This window comes from Gymnodraco acuticeps, unplaced genomic scaffold (assembly GCF_902827175.1).
Source record: "Gymnodraco acuticeps unplaced genomic scaffold, fGymAcu1.1, whole genome shotgun sequence".
NCBI classification, from domain to species: domain Eukaryota; kingdom Metazoa; phylum Chordata; class Actinopteri; order Perciformes; family Bathydraconidae; genus Gymnodraco; species Gymnodraco acuticeps.
In genome coordinates this window covers 1,981,234-2,001,790 of record NW_022991286.1, presented here as the reverse complement: position 1 = coordinate 2,001,790, position 20,557 = coordinate 1,981,234, and the positions used below count along the sequence as shown (strand labels likewise).

At 40.6% G+C, this 20,557-nt stretch overlaps 1 protein-coding gene across 1 annotated transcript; it reads left to right on the top strand.

Moving 5' to 3' along the window:
- Positions 1–834: 834 nt before the first annotated feature.
- Positions 835–19,363, top strand: LOC117562157 (A disintegrin and metalloproteinase with thrombospondin motifs 8-like). The gene is made up of 9 exons (XM_034239978.1): positions 835–1,639; positions 3,211–3,450; positions 7,856–7,988; positions 8,105–8,272; positions 9,022–9,314; positions 11,008–11,194; positions 12,331–12,503; positions 13,686–13,861; positions 16,865–19,363. The coding sequence occupies exons 1-9, from the start codon at positions 941–943 to the stop codon at positions 17,607–17,609; spliced, it is 2,814 nt and encodes a 937-aa protein (XP_034095869.1). The 5' UTR covers positions 835–940; the 3' UTR covers positions 17,610–19,363.
- Positions 19,364–20,557: the final 1,194 nt, after the last annotated feature.

Here is a 20,557-nt window from a genome sequence, read left to right as displayed (position 1 = left end):
GATATATAATTGTTTTTATTTTAATTATAATTACTGTGATTATTATTATCATTTAACTTTTTCTATGGGTTATGGTATATGAAAACATAACTAAATAATAATATTCTTTGTAACTGTATTTTTATAATAAGGTTTATATTATTATTATTATTATTATTATTGTTATTATTATATTTCAAACATATGTGCTTTTTTGGGGGGTTATGGTTAATGAAAGAATAATAACATCATAATTCCTTTAGCTTTACCAATGTGTATGGATGTGTACATTTCCCAGGGTTCAAGGTGGCGGTCAGTTCCATGCAAACTCAGTGCCTTTCTCTGTCCAGCGGTGCTCCTTTGTGCAGGGATAAAGCAGACCGGCCTTGGGGGGCTCCGGGCTCTGTCGGGTCCTGCCACTCACACAAGGCTCCGAAATAACCCAAGCAGCGGACTTCCAGCTATGCGTAGTATAGATGTCCTGCCGCTGCCATATAGCACGCTGGGTTAATAATAGGAGCATGGTTGTCAAGCTATTTCAGAAGGGGGGAGTGTCGGCCTATTCTCATTGGATCCGTTTTATCCGCGAGTATCTCATGAAGTGCGAGTGGGAGGAGAATTTCCAGCAACCGAGGATATCAAAAATAAACCCCCTCATGTCCAGGGAAGAGCAGAAAGTATAAATACCCCCGATGTGTCCAGACTGCAGCGGTGCTGGTGAGTGGCACAACAAGACTTAGCTTGCTTGGTGAATTAGAAACGACAACTCAGACAGACTGAAATTAAATAGTTTGACCAAGATTGGCTTGCAGCGCTGGACAATCTATTTTATTTTGAAAAGATTCCCGACCTGAGGAGATATCGATTGGAGAAGACGCGCCACTTACCAGAGATCAAGGACATTCATTTTAATAAAGTATTTATTTTTTACCACTCGTCAGTGTAATTTCCATTGCAGAAGATGTGTTCCACTGTGTGTTTGATGTTTTTACTCCTGGGCGTAATGAACGCTGCACTTTCAACTCCTTTTGAATCAGAGGATATTGTACCTGTCCGGATAAATGGAAGAATCAGTGGTCGCTTTTGGAAAAGGAGTGAGGAGCAGCCGAGGTTTATCCTCAGTGCATTTGGCAAGGATTTGACACTTAATCTTATTCCAGATACCAGCTTTATCGCGCCTTCGTTCACCATACAGCGCATCAAAGCCAGAGATGTTGGCGCTTTACGCAGCGCTTCAGGTGCCCAGCCTGTCGCAGATCTCCACAAATACATGAACCAGACAGAGGAGAGTGAAGGACATCTTAGGAGCTGTTTTTACTCGGGGAATGTAGACCACGATGAGAGCTCGGTGGTGGCTGTCAGTTTGTGCGCCGGCATCTTTGGCTCCTTTATAACGGAGGGGAAAGAGTATTTAATTGAGCCCAAACTCCGCGGCGGCCTGGGGCCAGACGCTGCCGAGCATCTGCATGTCATCAAGAGGAGGACATTCACAAACAGCCACGGTGTTCCCCTCCTGTTTGATCACGCGACGGCGGCGGCGGAGCACAACGGGGAAAGGAGGGAACCTCGCCGGCGACGCTTTGTTTCCGCACCACGGTTCATAGAGACCCTGGTTGTGGCAGACTCAACTATGACCCAATTCTTCGGAGATGAAATAAAGGTCAGACACGATCAACTTTTTTCCCGGCACACATTGTTGATAGGAACCCAAACAATCGTTAGATCTGTCACATAACCAAACGTTCCATCATCCTCCTTGCAAGTATTCAAAGCCAACACACAGTGCAGGAATCGGATTGTATGTGCCTCTTTATGAAACACATGTTGGCATTAAGGGGGCTTGGGAGGAAATCGATGGGCTCCCTGATTTCAACAGGCTGAGAAAGAGGTCAGGCAACAAAAATGCAAACAATGCTGAAGCACATTCCTGAGAACTTGGTCACGATTTGGCAGCAGAGCCTCAGCGTCATGAAGTGAATATTCACAAGGCTTACAATATCTAGAATTTGGATGAACTCCTATTCATGACTTTGTTTAATTGATCCAAATCATCCAATATTTAAATTGAACAAATACATATGATGGATAGTGATAGAATACAAAAACAATCCTGAAATGATCCTCCATCCATAATATCAGTCCTCTTTCAATCCAGAGCTTAACTCTAGATTTATTTGAACAAAAGTAGAACAATCTGTGATCCTGCCACAGTCTGGAGTCTGTTTGCACTTAGCAAACTCCTCAGCTGCCAGACCCTCTGCCTCATCCCAAAGTCAGTTATCTAAGTGAGTATCTAAAGGCTAGAAAACAGGTTCAGGTGGACAAAGGTTAGACGGACAAGTTGACTTTCAATTAGCTTTTTACAAATTACAAAACAGACTCGCTCAAATGTCATTACCTTTTGTTTTTGTTTGAACAGGGGTGTTTTAGCAAAAATCAACATCATGTGCACATGTGGAAAAACTGTTCATGCGGGAACGTCATCATACCCTAGGAAGAGAAGTGTGAGTGCAGCTAGGCTGATGGAAGACGTTGCGATACATCATGGCACAGTCTCCCACATTGTGATTTACCAGCTCTCCACTAAAACAACTCTGACAGCTCTGTGGAAAACCCAGCCCGTCAGGACGGCCCAAGACCCAATCATAGTGAAGTGCACAAAAAATGTGGAGGCAGAGCTTACAGATAATACAGCCAAAAAGTTACGTTACTGAATTCTTTACAGAAAAAGACAAGTTGGCCTAAATCTTGCATCTGTTTTCCTCAAACTGTTGCAAGGCTAAGTGACAAGACTCGAGTGTGTCTAAACATGTCTGGCCATTTTAAAGCTTAAATGCAATACTTGTGAAGTTAGCAGGATAAATGCATGTGTCAGAGTAGGAGCAGTATACTGTACGGTATATATACACATACATATCATGAGTCATAGTGAAAAAAAAATCATATACATGGAGATTGTTTATTTGCATTTATTGTTTTGTCTTAAAGTAAAAAATGAGACAACAAAATGACAGAAAACTTTAAATTGTTTGCTAATTGCTTTAGTCTGTTCAAGCAGAGATACAGACATAATATTATGCAACATTGATAGAAGCAGGTCTTGACCGTCATCCGTTTGGTTCTTTAATCAAACATGGATGTGAACACTGTTTAAAAGCCTTGAGCAATGAAGTTCATGTTCATGGAAGTTAAACTCTTTAAATGTTGTGTCCTGTCTCTCCCCTCTCGCAGCACTACATTCTAACCCTGATGTCAATGGCTGCCCAGCTTTACAAGCACCCCAGCATAAAGAACTCGGTCAACATAGTGGTGGTTAAGATGTTGGTGGTGGAGGAAGAGGAGGTCGGCCCGGAGGTCTCCAGCAACGGGGGGGTTGCTCTGAGGAACTTCTGCTCCTGGCAGCAGCTCTTCAACCCGCCGAGCCAGAGGCATCCAGAGCACTATGACACTGCCATGCTCTTCACCAGAGAGGTGAGGGCCAATGACAAAGCTGCTTTAGCTTCTTCTCAAAGCAGTAGAATGGTTGGTAATGTCACAATCATTTGAGGAGAGACATTGTGGTGAGTTTGAGAGTTGATTATTCACCTATGAGAGGTAGTTTGACTGAAGGTCTACTTAACGTCAAAGATTGCACTATCTTCTTCAGCAGATTAATTTGTCACATTAATTACATTGTTGCATTTGGGTTCACACAGGACACAGACTTTATCAGTCTTCACTTTAATTAAATGTATTATGTTAGTTGAAAGCCATACTATTTAGTTAAATCAAAAACATAAATTAGGTTAAACTTGAATTCTATTGCTTTTAACTGACCTGATTTGTTGACATAATACATTTGACTCAAGTCAGCATTTCAGTTTTCAGTGTACGTCCTGGACTTCCTTGTTAACCCTTCCAAATGACTACATCCATAGCAAACATTAAAAGGACGCAGTTTAAAAAAACTAAATTGATAGACTGTACCTGCTCAGCAATAAACAGCAGGCGGACAAAGTTAGTGGTAAATATTGTGTAACATTTAGCAAATAAAGAGCAGATATTTCCCTCGGGAGTTGGCAGAGACAAAAACAAAATAAAGTGAGTATTGGAATCACATTCTTTCGATGGGAAAAAACCAGAGCCATAAGAAGGCCAACAATATATCATCCACGCTTGATAAATACAGCTCTAAAACTAATCGGTATGAGTAAAAAAGATCTGATATGATTGTTGACTCTTTCTTCAGAGCATACGCCGGACTGTATGAAACAACACAAACAATGTTGTGAGTGCTTTACAGTGTACTATAAGATGGATAAAGCACTCACCCATGATAGTCTGGAATATTTAGTTCTCCATTCAGAAGGAAATAGCCCAAGGAAGCAAGAATGAGTCACAAATAAATCCCTGCTGGATTCAGTCCCAGGCCAGCTGTGGTACATAGTGTGGTTTCTGAACAGCAAACTAAACCACACAACAATGACTTGAAGCCAAAGTATTTTACAGTAACGCAGGTGCATTTTAGGGCAAGTTGCGCCAGATTCTCTGCTTTGGGACAATTATAAACATATTTTCTTTAAGCTACCCAAAAAAGAAAACAAGGTGTGGTTAAGGAAAACCTTTCTGGCTCTTTGGGTGAACTAAGGATGCTGAAAAGGGATCGTCAAGATGGAATAGTTGAACACTTTTCCAAGCTGGGGAAATGTCAGCAGAGAGTAAACAGTGTGCTTTATGGATGCTTCAACAGGAAATAAGTTCAGCAGTCCTACGGGTTGGACTTGTGATTGGCTTGTTATGACTGTATTTGGCTGCTTTTTTCCACCCGGTAAGTGCATGTGGACAAGGTGTTAGCACACAACACATCAGCTAAGTACATTTCTATAGCCCTGGATGCAGCTTGATTCGATGACAGGTTGAAAGACATTAGATCTGACCCGGGATCGAGCAAATGATGAATAGAACATATGGGCTTCTGCAGTCTTGTGCTGGATTTGTTGCCATCATTTACATGAACCCTGTTTGTGTTGGTTTTCCCATTTCAGCGGAGATGTGCTTTGAAATGTGGAGGACGGAAGGCCCTTGTGGATGAGCTAACTTTAGTATATATATATATCCCACTGTAAGAATGCTGCTGCTAATACTGGCTGTTGTGAAACTGCACACTCTGTTGCATTCAGTGGAAACAGTTATTATTGTGCATTTTTGTGGTCTTATGCTGCATTCGGCAAATGTACATATGTCTGCTAAAGCTATACAAATGTAAATGCTTGTGCTTCGACCCTACATCTTACTTTGTGTCTGTGAGTGACCGATGCTATTGTGGAACAAGGTGTACGAACAGACGCTGAGCAGTGTTCAAAACGCAGCTCCAAGTCCAGATGTGTTTTGAATCACAGAGGGTTGTGCCTTGTGGGTTTTGGGCTGAGGCAAAGGCCATGGACGTGTCCGTCTTCGTCCTACACAGCCAGGCGTCTTATGGAGCAAGGAAGGATTTTTGATAAACCACAGTTAAGGTCATAGCTGCATGCTGAGTTTATTTATTTGCTTTTTTATGACGGAAACACTGAGCAATCATGTTTTTGATTTGTCTCTTAAAGAGTGACAGAAAAAACAACTGGACACAAATAAGCAATGAGGGTCGGCCATCCGAATATTTAAAATAACAATGAAAGGGCTGCCCATACTCTTAATATATTTAACATTTGACAGAATAATGTCTTTACTCTTTGATAGTTCACTTTGCCAGCTGTTTCTAAGCAAATGGGCACTCCTTTTAAGGGAGATAGTCCTTATTCAGGGTTAGAACAGTGGTTAGAGCCAATATTTGTGAATGCTACACTGGTTGACCATGAAAATGCCCTGGCCTACACTGATATGAATTACATTGTTGAATTGGTTCCAATACAGAAGTGTCTCATCATCTCTCATGATATGTTTGTTCTATTAGCATAAGTCTATTCTACATTAAGTGATATGTTTGTCACTGTTCATTTTTGCAATGCCGCTGTGGTTCTACTGGCTGATGGTACTTAGAAATGGTATGTTACTCATGGTACACAGGCAGATACCATTCACAGTACATACTGTTTGTAATTGACATACTGTATGCCACTGGAGATTATTGTCCAACCCTAATCCTAACCACTGCTGTGCTAAGTGTACATAGCCAATGTATAGCAAAAGCCCTATAGTAGCGTTCTGGCAAACACATTTGTTCTAGACAGTAACCTTGAAAAGACATAATACAATATGGGTAAAGAAACATTTTCAGTTTTAAGAAATGTCAAGCATACAAATCTGTTTTTGCAACGTAACCTCAAACAGTGGAGTAGTCTATGACATCTTACTGAGTTACTTATAGCAATACGATAACAATAACACACCTATCCTCTCAGGCTGAATTTGTTAAAGGTTGCCTAATATATCCTGGCTTTCTGCGGACTGCCCATTGTTCCAAAGGCCCAATATTACGAAACCACAATTGTCTGGAAAATGTCCTAATAGTCAAATTTTTCCAAAATCCCCTTGTTTTCTGAAAACAATGCCCATCGTTCCAAAGGCCCATCGCCCAGAAAGTCACTCTCTCCCTGCAACAAACAGAAGTCATCATTTTTATGCAGAATGACAGCAATATTTTTATTTCTTCATTCTTCATAATATTAAGCCATATGTTTTTCTGTTTGTTGTAGGCTATGTATATTTATAGGTATAAGTATGAACAATGAATAAGAACAGTATGTATATATTAGTGCTGTCAAAATTATCGCGTTAACGGCGGTAATTAATTTTTTGAATTAATTGCGTTAAAATATTTAACGCATTTAACGCATGTGCAGAATGGCCCGCCCCATACGTGCCACCAGTGGCAGCGCCAGCGTATGGCTGGGGTAGGCTACAGCCATACCAAGAAATGGCTTAGCCCCACCATGAAAAATGATGTTAAAGTAAGCAAAATAAAGTCTGCCAACTCACGCGGAGTAAATTGCACAGACAGCAGTTAGTAAGATTGATTTCAGTAGCCACGGTTTTGAACACTTTTGTCACGTAGTGATCGTCTTCTCAATAGAACATCTTTGATAACGGCGTGGTGTTGTTGCAGGAAGTCCCGACGGAGAATACTTTTGCTGTAGTACAGGGGTGCACATAACTGGTACGCAGGTTATGTGCGTAATCTGAAATGCGTACCGTCACTTGTGTCACAAAGCGCATTTGCGTACTTGTGAAGCTTTTCCAGAAGGCGGTTAGATCACCGGACGACAGAGTCGGTCTCCGTGTGCACAGACAGGGCTGCTGTTAACGTCGGTCTGTACAACGGAATTGTGCCAAAACTACGCCAACCGGCTGCGGAGGGAGACTCCCCCCCCCCCCCCTTCACTGGAGAACTGCGCTAAAACAGCTGATCACAACGTTCACACTCTGTGGTCACGAAGTACTCCACTAGCCGCCGCCGCCCCCCCCCCTCTGTCGACTTTCCTGAAGTACTCCCCCGTTGATAGAAATCAACACGTAATGAATTAAAACCCCACGGTTTGATGATTGATAGGTGTGTGTGGGTTGTCTTTCAGTTTGACACGCAGAAAAATGTTATAATAAACATAGATACTGTATGTTAAATGGATATATCCGCCTTCTTTCATTTATCTTTCCATTCCACAACAATATACATAAATAAATGGCATATTTTGGACATAGTTTGAATGGTGATTAATCATTATTAATTAATTTTTAAACTGTGATTAATCTGATTACAAATTGTAATCGTTTGACAGCCCTAGTATATATATATATATATATATATATATATATATATATATATTATATATATATCTTGTTTCTTCTATATGACCTTTCTTGCTCCAGTTTCAATGTTTTTTCTGTGTTATTTGTGTTGAAGGACATCTGCGGACAGAAGAGCTGCGACACGTTGGGTGTGGCCGATGTTGGGACGATGTGCGATCCCAAGAGAAGCTGCTCAGTTATCGAGGATAACGGCCTGCAAGCTGCCTTCACAGCTGCTCACGAGCTCGGTAAGCTTACATTTATTATTTAAGGCTAGGTATATGGCCTTAAAGTATTTTACAGTCATTCAGAACCACTTTTCTGTGCATCTGTGAAACTGTGTCTCCCATTATCACCATTGCAGGTCATGTGTTGAGTATGCCTCATGATGACTCCAAGACCTGTGAGAGGCTGTTTGGAGATCTGGGAGGTCATCACCTGATGGCTCCTCTGTTTGTCAGCCTCAACAAGACCGCGCCTTGGTCTCCCTGCAGCGCTCTCTACATCACAGAGTTCTTTGACAATGGACATGGTAAGAAATATTTGAGTTTTTTTCCCCAGCATACTAGAAATTACACACTGATTACATCAGAAGCTAAGCAGCCAGTATGGACGTCTCTTTCACAATACTGACTCTCTTAATAGGGCTGATTCCGAGAGGAATAAAACATAATGTTATTCCTCTTCTGCTATAACTATGGCTTTCTTGTGCAAACATGTCGCTCCCCTCAAATGATGGGTTGTAGGGATAGTTTATCGTGCCCTCGATTTCCACATCCCCTTCTCCTAACTCCCTTTCTGTTTCTTAATGTAGCTTCCCTCTCTCCATCCCTGGTTGTGTATGTTACATTTGTTTGTATCCTTGCTAGACCTATCAGTGAACCTTCTTTCCCTATGAGTCATGCAACGGACTTCTTCCTGTTCTTCACCTCCTCGGCCAAAAGCAACAGCTGGTGTCAGCAAAATATGTTCTTTATCAGTTTGAATAAAAAAAGTGTGTGGCTAAGAGTGTTCATTCCAAACTGCGGACGTCATTGAACACTCAAGAAACAAAAGTTTATTGAATGTAACAGAGAATCATGTGAGGACAATGAAAGCTTTCTGATTTGAAATAGCTACCAAATGTCAAGATTCAAAACCCTAGGAAGCCTATAAAAGTGACGTTATCCATTTTGGCCCTGAATCATTTCCCAATGTTGTCATGCCACCCAAAGTCCTTAATCCCCATAAACCACACTATAATCTCATGCAGTGTTTCTTTTCTTTGTGTTGTGACCATAGGGGACTGCCTGCTGGATGTAACAAAGAGTACCATGCCGTTACCGAGCGAGCTGCCGGGCTTCAAGTACAGCCTGGACCAGCAGTGCCAGCACATGTTTGGAGAGGAGTTTGTCCAATGCCCCAACTCCTCAGATAGTGATATTTGTAGCCAGCTGTGGTGTCAGGAGGATGGGACGCAGCAGTGCTCCACCAAGAACGGCAGCTTGCCCTGGGCGGACGGGACCCCCTGCAGCCTCAACGGGTCCTGCCTCCACGGAGAGTGCATGCCCACTCAGGACGTGATGCAGCCTTTGGTAAGTCTGCTTCTGTGTTCTTCCACATTTTGAAGTCATTAACGATAAAACTCTCCCTTGCTTAATTCAACACACTCTGGGGTTCGGTGCTACAGCTTTAGTTGGTCTGGTATGGTGGCTGTTAGCTAATGTTCGCAAACTTAGAAGTTAGCTGACTTCTGAATTTCTTCCTTCTTGTGCTGTTATCCCAACTTTTAGCCCTCATCATTTTCCTCTAGACTTAAATTGTAGATACAGTAATAGCCATTCAATACAATGTACAAATCGGTGTTTTAGTTACGTAGGCTACCAACTTTAAAACCATCTGCTATTTTTAGTCTGATAATGATATGACTCAGGGAACTACAGCCAATATTTTGGAGGTTCTGGTGTCTGTTTAAAGGATATTCAAGCCAAGACTGTGTCAGTCATTGATTAAGGTCAGATAATCAATTTAAGATGCTAGAATAAAGTTTGAGTTGTCAATGGGCAAAGTCTACAACCGATTAGCTAAGCTAATACAAAGCTAATTCCTCTTGAGAAGACTGTAAACCTGTATTCAATCTGCTTAACCGTGATTGGTCAATAGGCCTATAGGCCTACATGGAATTCTAAGGGAAACCAGAACGCTTCTAATACCAAAATATTGTCCTTTTTTTTTTTAGATGAGTAATTTCCTTTGAAGTGCACTGTATTTTACAAAAAAGTTACCAAATTTGTTGGCAAAAACCTGTTGGATTATTTTTAGACAGTCTTTTTAGACAACAAATACAGGTTTTCAATGTTTTAAGTTTTCACATTGGGTTTTTGATACAGAATTATTTTTGACAAATGTAATAGGTTTGACCCTCTGTTCTGCAACAGAAATCCTGGAAATAGTCTAAATGAACTTGCAACCTACATGATGTAGTGAATGATAAGAAGATGTCCTTTTTGTGCTAAGGAAACATTTTACATCTAAAACTTAATGCAATGTAAAGCACCAAACCAACCATGAAAGGATTGTTATTCACCAACGCAAAACAACATTTATATTGGAAATCGGTTGTTTTAGGGGGAAAAAACATCCTAGTTAGCCTGGCTGTCGCAATTCAAAGACACAGAAGTAGCAGTTTTAAGTAGTTTTACATAAATGAAAAGCACAAGTGACTGAAATGAAAAGCACAAGTGACTGTTTATGAATATACTTACTTGGAATTCAGTACGTTTAAACCAAGTTGCTTCATAATGTCTGTTTTTATTTCCTAAAAGAACATGTATAAGTCTCAGTGTTTCATTTTACCTTGCTCACCTTGATATCTGCTCCTTGTGTTATGATCATACATCTGTTTATCAACCCAGACGTGCTGGCAGTTGGGATGTTAGCTGGTCAAAACTCATAAACTGCTGGAAAAGGACACTAACTCTTCAAACACATACACATATGCACACACACTTTCAATGATGCCTTCCAAAGCTGCAGCATGGCAGGTTCCACTAGTGGTGAGTGACACATGTGGCAGGAATGCGGGCAGAGGCAGACAGCATGCGCGTGCCGAACTTCAACACAGATTTAGCCTGGAGTCGCGGCACGCCAGCACACTGTGCGGCCTCAAACCCAGAAGCCCAGACTGTGGTTAAGGCTACACAGCTGAGATTGCCTTTGGCACTGAGCTCTAACCACCTACTCTGACTGCTCTTTTCCCTCCTCTTCCCTCGCTGTGTTGTACCGCAGGTGGCTGTGGACGGCGGCTGGAGTTTGTGGGGACCGTGGCAGCAGTGCTCCAGGACGTGTGGAGGGGGGGTGGAGTTCTCCCACAGGGAGTGCACTGAACCTGTCCCGCAGAACGGAGGGAAGTACTGTGAGGGACAGAGGGTTCGGTACCAGTCCTGCAACACGCAGCCCTGTGACGAAGACGAAGGTGAGAATAAGCAATAGGCAGGTTTTTAAAATAAAGCTTCAAGCATGCTGAATGATTCTATACACTCCATTACATTACATTTGATCCAAAGCGACTTACAAGTGACTTACAAAGTGTAAAAACCATAAAGATTCAAACTCCAAACAACAAGGAACGTGCAGATATTCACTTCAAGGAAGTCATACCGTTTTAAATGCTGGTGAATTAGTTTCAAGGCCTAAAGTTTTCCATCGGGAGGTGTGTGGCGCAGTAGATTAGTGCGTTGGTGTTCAGATCAGGGGAGCACAGGTTCAAACCCCACTGCAGTCAGCATGTCGGTGTGTCCCTGAGACACTTCAGCCCAAATTGCTCCTGTGGGGATTGAGTATGTTAGTCGCTTTGGATGAAAGCGTCTAACAAGTGACATGTAATGTAACTTTTTTGGTGCATTTTTTCCCCTTTTTGTTTTGGCAAGTTACAATCAAAATGGATGGGTTTTACATATACATATCATATATTCAATATAATAACTACAAGGGCAAATGTAGTGTGCAGACCTATTTCCTATTTTGCAATGTTAATGAAAGTGAAAAATACTCAGATCCACTGTATAATTTAACAGGCTATATCCTCCCAACAGATTTCATGAATTGTCCTCCACTAGTTTTTTTCTATAATCTTGCTGACAGAGAGAGAAACAAACAAAGCTGAAAACATAACCTTCTTGAAGGAGGTAAACAAATATGTCTTGACAAATATTTAATGGTTTAACCAGACCTTTTTGACAAGGTAGACAAATACAATAAAACCATGGAAACATGCAATAATAATGAAATGATAAAGATCATGCATTCTTGTGTAGAATCAATTCACGTCCTTTCTGTAGAGATGTCGTCTCATGGATCAATTCATTATAAATAGGTTACTGATTCATTTCTTTTGACACTTTTAGTATTTTTTAGCATTTTAATAGTGACATTTACATTTTACCTTTTAAACGATATGCTTTATATTTCTTCTTGTGATTCTTATTTTTACTGAAATGATCTTGTATAATTGTCTTAAATGCACATTAGGTTTTTTTATGAATCTGAATGATTTCATTTCCATAGTAGACCTCAGTGTATTGTCCACTAATCTTTACCCCTTTACCTTAGGAAAGAGTTTCAGAGAGGAGCAGTGTGATATGTACAACAGCCCTAACTACCTGGACTACAATGGGAATATGAAACAGTGGATCCCAAAGTACGCCGGCGTTTCTCCCAGAGACAGATGCAAGCTGTTCTGCAGGGCCAGGGGCAGCAGTGAATTTAAGGTGTTTGAACCCAAGGTACAGCAGATGCACTCACAGCTCAAACGCAACCATTATACTTTTCACATATTCACATTCGATGGTGAAATATATATCTTAGAACTCAGTCTGACATAAAAGCTTGTATTGTAATTGATTGAGAACACAACCATCCTTAAAGGACATAATCGTGAGTATCAGAGCAGGAGCAAACTCATTTTTAAGCTATAGTGAAAATAAATAAAAGAACACCAACAGGTTGATGGTCTCTAACCTCTTTCCATTTTGTGCTCTCCACAAATATACTATTAATACAATGTATTCCATGGTATTCACTGATGGAGGAAAACTAATGTTTAGTGTTCACAACTGACGTAAAATTGACCATACTTTCTGCGGATTGATATGACTGCACATTAGTCAGAGCGTCCTCCTTAGTGGAGGTCTGAATATTAAACAAACCCCTGGAATGTCCAAATGTCACCCACCAGAATTGAGTATTCAACTAAGCAATGTAATAATACACTGTCAAATCTAAGGAATCCATTGCTGTCAAAGGTCTCCGTAAAGCTTCTCTAGAAGTGTACTGAATAAAGCTCTAAAGTAAGGCTGATTTCTGAGACGCGCAGTCCCGATCGACTGTATTGTTTTCAAAATGCTGTGGCCAACTAATTTCTGCTAAAGTAAAGAAATATATGCAGATATAATATGATATCACCTGAAATGTTATTATCTGTTTTGCACTGACAAATTATTTCACATGACACATGGAAACCTGGCCTTTCCTGAGTTAATATAACTATGACATTTGCATTATTTGTGTGGAAGCTCAAGCGAAAACCCCATTCAAAGACTTATTTGAACACAATTATTCTTTCAGTCAAGATTATCTTGACCTATGAAAAGGAGTTTGACCAATAACCCCAAGTCCACATCTCTCTTTTTGTGGACCTGTTAGAGTCATTGTTAAAAGCTTTTCAACAGACCTATCAATTCATCATCCTATTTTTTGATGAATTAAAGTAAACAAGGGGTGGCCTAACAACATCAAAACTACATCAGAACAACCTGTCACACAACCTGCTGTGCAGTATATCCCAAGTCTCATGTTTGTCGTCCTATTCTCACTACTTCCCAAACATATGCATTTTTACTTCTATTTAGAACACGCTTGACTTTTGTTAAAATAATTAACAACCACTACTTGCTGCGTTCCTGCAGGTCATTGATGGGACGACCTGTGGCCCTGACACCACATCGGTGTGTGTCCAAGGCCAGTGTGTGAAGGCCGGCTGCGACCAAGTGATTGGGTCCAACAAGAGATTGGATAAGTGTGGAGTGTGTGGAGGGAGTGGGCTCACTTGTCGAAAGATCACAGGCTCCTACAACAAAGCAACGTAAGTGCTCTGAAAATCCTTGGTATATGAAAATGAAAGTAATAACAAATGCAGTGTAGATTGATTTCATTTTTGAGTGAAAAAGGCTTTTAGAAGGTTTTGCCTATCATTTTGTAGTGAAAAAACAAGGGCAACACACTAGCAGAACAAAAAGCTAGCTACCAAAATAATTCAGATTTAATTAAATAAAATCAATGCTATATTTGACTGTTTATAGTTTTGACATTCTCTAATCTGATGAAAGATTGTAGCATCGAAAACGCTGCTTCCTCTTGCTTATCTTGATGGAAAGGTTTTGCAGCAATGAGAGCAGTTATTTTAAAGGGACAAATACATGGAAAAAAAGAATGGCTGTTAGAATGATAGAAAAATATTGCTTGTTTGCACACAATGATCCGAATCTGCTTAATTATTAATTATTGATTTATTCCCTGGCAAATGATACACTCCTCCACCATGATTTATGAAAGCAGGCCAGCAGTTTTCCATAACCCTGCATAGACAGACAGAAAAACAAACAAACAAACCGATTCAAAAACATGGTCTACTTTATGTAATCTGGAAATGATTTTTCTCTTTATATTCTCCGGTTTCCAGGAAGAACAATCAAATTCCTACGGAGCCCCCTAGGGGACATGGAGAAGACACCGTAAATTCCTACACTGCCAACAACCAGTGGCCAATAAAACAAATAGTTTCTCTACCTACACTGAACAAAAATATAAATGCAACACTTTTGTTTTTGCTCCCATTTTTCATGAGATGAACTCAAAGATCTAAAACATTTTCTATATACACAAAATAAACATTTCTCTCAAATATTGTTCACAAATCTGAAAAAATCTGTGATAGTGAGCACTTCTCCTTTGCCGAGATAATCCATCCCACCTCACAGGTGTGGCATATCAAGATGCTGATTAGACAGCATGATTATTGCACAGGTGTGCCTCAGGCTGGCCACAATAAAAGGCCACTCTGAAACGTGCAGTTTTGCTTTATTGGGGGGGGTCTGGGGGGGTCCGAAAACCAGTCAGTATCTGGTGTGACCAGCATTTGCCTCACGCAGTGCATCACATCTCCTTCGCATAGAGTTGATCAGGTTGTTGATTGTGGCCTGTGGAATGTTGGTCCACTCCTCTTCAATGGCTGTGCAAAGTTGCTGGATATTGGCAGGAACTGGAACACGCTGTCGAATACGCCGATCCAGAGCATCCCAAACATGCTCAATGGGTGACATGTCCGGTGAGTATGCTGGCCATGCAAGAACTGGGATGTTTTCAGTCTCCAGGAATTGTGTACAGATCCTTGCAACATGGGGCCGAGCATTATCATGCTGCAACATGAGGTGATGGTCGTGGATGAATGGCACAACAATGGGCCTCAGGATCTCGTCACGGTATCTCTGTGCATTCACAATGCCATCAATAAAATGCACCTGTGTTCGTCGTCCATAACATACGCCTGCCCATACCATAACCCCACCACCACCATGGGCCACTCGATTCACAACATTGACATCAGAAAACCGCTCACCCACACGACGCCGCACACGCTGTCTGCCATCTGCCCTGAACAGTGAAAACCGGGATTCATCCGTGAAGAGAACACCTCTCCAACGTGCCAGACGTCATCGAATGTGAGCATTTGCCCACTCAAGTCGGTTACGAAGACGAACCGGAGTCAGGTCGAGACCCCGATGACGACGACGAGCATGCAGATTTGCTTCCATGAGACGGTTTCTGACAGTTTGTGCAGAAATTCTTTGGTTATGCAAACCGATTGTTGCAGCAGCTGTCCGAGTGGCTGGTCTCAGACGATCTTGGAGGTGAACATGCTGGATGTGGAGGTCCTGGGCTGGTGTGGTTACACGTGGTCTGCGGTTGTGAGGCCGGTTGGATGTACTGCCAAATTCTCTGAAACGCCTTTGGAGACGGCTTATGGTAGAGAAATGAACATTCAATTCACAGGGCAACAGCTCTGGTGGACATTCCTGCTGTCAGCATGCCAATTGCACGCTCCCTCAAAACTTGCGACATCTGTGGCATTGTGCTGTGTGATACAACTGAACATTTCAGAGTGGCCTTTTATTGTGGCCAGCCTAAGGCACACCTGTGCAATAATCATGCTGTCTAATCAGCATCTTGATATGCCACACCTGTGAGGTGGGATGGATTATCTCGGCAAAGGAGAAGTGCTCACTATCACAGATCTTTTCAGATTTGTGAACAATATTTGAGAGAAATGGTTATTTTGTGTAAATAGAAAATGTTTTAGATCTTTGAGTTCATCTCATGAAAAATGGGAGCAAAAACAAAAGTGTTGCATTTATATTTTTGTTCAGTGTATATATTTATAGATGCAAGCTAGGATACAAAACAAACAGAGCAATACAAAAGTCACCTGATAATGAAATCGAAAAAACACTTTCCGTATTTCTGAGAGATACATCAGAGGACCAATACTAATCACTTTCTAGGATTGCTAATAAGCATTTATTAACATTTATTTAGCTTGAATGCTTTGACGACCTGAGTATTAGAAAATATTCTTACCACTTTAATAGCTTAGTAGGGATCTCTGGCACTGCTTTAACTACTTCCAAGGTGCATGGAGCAGGGGGAAAGTCTCAAAAGGTTAGGCTACAGCAACACGTAGTAGTAGTATACAGAATTACTTTATTGTTTGACCAACAGGTTTCAGTTTGTGGCTTTTGATCAGGGTCATTCTGGGTAAATGAAAGTCTACAGCCAGCAGTTGGTTAGCTATCATAGCGCAAAACTGAAAAATGGGGGTCAGCTAGCCTAGCTCTCTTTGTTAAAATATTTGCTAAAATCTAAAAGGAATTCCATAAAGTAGTTAGATTTATGGGTGTTGCCGTATTTTTGAGCATTTCAAAGAGTCTAGGGAAGATAGCTATCAGACCCAAGTAATGAACTATTCATTTAAGGGAGGATAAAAAAGAGGGTAAACTATCTAAATCCAGTTCTGTCTTTTCTCCACCAGCTATGGATACAGCGACATTGTCACAATTCCTGTTGGCGTTACGAACATTGACATCAAACAGCGGAGCCACAGAGGAATCAAACATGATGGGAATTACCTGGCTGTAAAGAGAGAGGGTGGCGGTTACATCCTCAACGGTAACTTCTCTGTATCCAGGGTGGAGCAGGACATTCCTGTGCTGGGCGCTGTGCTGAAGTACAGCGGCTCCTCCACCACGCTGGAGAGGATACAGAGCTTCAGGCAGCTGAAGGAGGCCATCACCATCCAACTCCTAGCCACTGCAGGGGACGACAACCCTCCCAAGGTCAAATATACCTTTTTCATCCCTAGAGATGTGAGCTTCAACAAATCAAAGGAGAGGAAGGCCTTTGCACCGTCTTTGCATATGATCCATCCGTTTGGCGTACCTGACTGGATGCTAGGGGAGTGGTCTGAGTGCTCCAAGAGCTGTGGCTCCGGATGGTCCCGGAGGAACGTTGAATGCAGAGACAACGCAGGCTTCCTTTCCAGCCATTGTGACAGAGACCTTAAGCCTGTAGACATCAGGCCCTGTGGGGATGTGCCATGCCCCATTTGGCAAATGGGGCCTTGGTCCGTCTGCTCACGAACTTGTGGCCAGGGGGAGCGCCGCCGCAGCGTTGTGTGCATAGACTACACTGGGAAGATTGTTGAGTCAGAGAAGTGTGATCTGAACAAAATCCCAGATCCAGTCTCCGGGGACTGTCTCAACCAAGAATGCTTATGAAGAACATGAGTATACTGAACTTTCCCTGATTGGTCCGACTGCATTTACCAACCATGGATGGAATACTGGATGGGCTCTCCAGGCACAGACAAACAACCAAAAAGGCACACAATGACAACACAAAACAACCGTAGGCTTAAAACCACCCAAAACATATCACAAAGGGATGCAAAATGATGAAGAAGAAACACAAAACAAATACCAAGAGACACAAACAACCACAGAGACAAAAAACGACCGCATATTGACACAAAAATACCACCAATTAAACCAAAGTGACCACAAACAGAAGCAAAATGAGCACAAAGATAAACATAACATAAACCAGAAGACACAAAAGAACCACAAGGAGACATATACCAAACACTAACTGACAAAAACAACTACAGACACTCAAAATTGCCACAAAGAGACATATCAAAAACACAAAGAGACCCGAAACCACTTCAAAGAGACACAAGTTGACACAAAGTGACCACCAAAAGAGCCATACATGTCTGTGCCCGGGGGTCCCGTGCTTGTAATCCGTCCATATTACTAACTGGTAGCATCTAGTCAGATCATGGGAATTTACCTGAATATTGTTTTGTCATGTTTTGTTGACATTAGACACCACTATTGAGACACAATGGAAATCTACCTCAGGATGTACATGTGATGCTATGTATAGTTGTTAGACGAAGGTGCTGTGTGTGAGTTTCTCCAGAAAGAGAAACAAAAAACTAACTTTTTTGGATGAAGTCTGGTATAATCTGCAATATGTCTTTCTAAGTTTGCTTTCATTTATTGTGGGGCTAAAGCAATGGCATGAAACCTGCTGTCCAACACCAGCAAAGTGTAAATATATCTCCAACTGTCCTCCACAGAACTCAAAGTCCTTCAAAGCTCAAAGGAGCCATTTAATAATAATAATAATAATGGGTTCCATTTATAAAGCACTTCATATTTGATTTCAAATCCCGAAGTGCTACAAGTAGTGAGCATGAACAGTATAAATAAACATTACACAACACGGTAGAATTAATAAAAAGCAATACAAAAATAAATAAAAGGGTGATAAAAAGGTCTAGGCAAAGGCTCTTTTGAAGAGATGGGTTTGTCTTGTATTGAGGCCGGTACGTATACGATTGATACATTGGAGTATTAAGCCTCTGTGAAATGCGTTTTTGTGTGTGTTGAACTGTAGGAATACTAATCAGTGACACTCAAACAGGATTATTTTGGACTTTAAAATGTGCTACTAAGGACTACAGATTTTTTCAATGCCAACTAGAGGTATAGAATGTATTACAATTGTTAGAATTTGATTTTACACATTGTGTAAAGTGAATTAGCCTTGATAATGAGAAACCCATGACAGAGAAATTCCCTCTGCCCTGTAGTTTAATTTTATTCCAAGGATTACAATTGTGTTGAGTGGTACAGACAATTTGCCATGCTACAAATGTTTGTTTGGAGGTGTAGTTACCAAGTCGTAAGCATACTATCTATCGTGTATGTGAAAAGTATCTTTGATTCGTTTCCAGACTTTTTTTTGTTAATGCATCATATGCAAACACTCACAGATGTTTTCAGACTCTTGTATGTATATTAGATTTTTTATTCTGATGTTAATTTACATAATGTTATAAAACAAAACAGAATGAGTATTAGGCTTATACTGTATCCCTTCAGTGAAGGACCATACTATTTTATTATTACAGCTTCCTTTTTAAGCTATTTATTTTTGTATTTTTTATTACCTTGGACATATAATTTGGGCAGATGCTACTGTCTTTGAGATTGTTGTCTATAAAAATGGTCAAATAAACACATTTATGTCAATACGTGATTCTCTTTTTCTGATGCGTATTCTCTATGATACTTTTTGTTTTCTCTTTTGTGCAAAAAAAACTTGATTACTTGAAGATTCCAGGGATTCCAGATTGGTGGTTACATATCAACAAACATGTGCTAATATTGGGAGGAGCCATACTTCAAAATAACCCTTTACATGCAAACAAATATTCAAGTTTTCCATGTTTTCCAGAGAACTCTTTAAACCCATTGTTGGCCACTTAAACACACCAATGAAAGCCAGATTATTGGAATCCTTTGAGTTGGGTCAACAGCTTATAAAAGTTGGGCGAGGTATTTAATTGCAGGTTTTACAACTAAAACACCTTAAGATCTTCTGTAAAATCCTCAGACATGGGAATCACTTCTCTGCTCAGGCATCTTAAATAAAGACAGCCATAAAAGCATACTCAGCAGCAGAGGAATGAGAGAAACCTTCATTTAACATGAATGAACAGTGACATACTGTAACATATATCAGATCAGAATCAGAAACAGGTTCATGTGTAACAATATCCTATTTAATATCAGTCTTATTCTTTCACAGCTAGCGGAGCATATTAGATTTAAAGACCAAATGAGTTACAAATTAATATATTTGTTGGACTGTTGTCTGTAACCTTAATCATTTTCAAATACAAAATGATTGAGGTTACAGACAACAGTCCAACAAATATATTAAATATAACATATCAAAATCTATCAGGAATAGAAATGTATATCCATCAATGTCCCTGGGGTTTTCACAGAGATTCATCAATATGGAGAAATGCATTCATAATAATAGTAATATTCTTAATGTCTGGCATTAAAACATTACAATAAGAGGAATTAACATCATCCAATCATCACTTGTTTCCCCCAGGAAGCATATAGCTACACAGTAACAGTGTCATAGACACCTACAAATTAATATAATTCACCTTACTGAAGAGAATGGTTGTATGGAAAAGTGAAAACAACATCAATACATCCATGTTTTACAATACATTTAAACATATAATTAAAAATGAAATATATGTTAGTGTGTATGATATGAGCATGTTATGATGAGATTACCAGGTACATAGAAGTGTGAATAAATGTGATTTTTATCAAATGTCTGAGCAGTG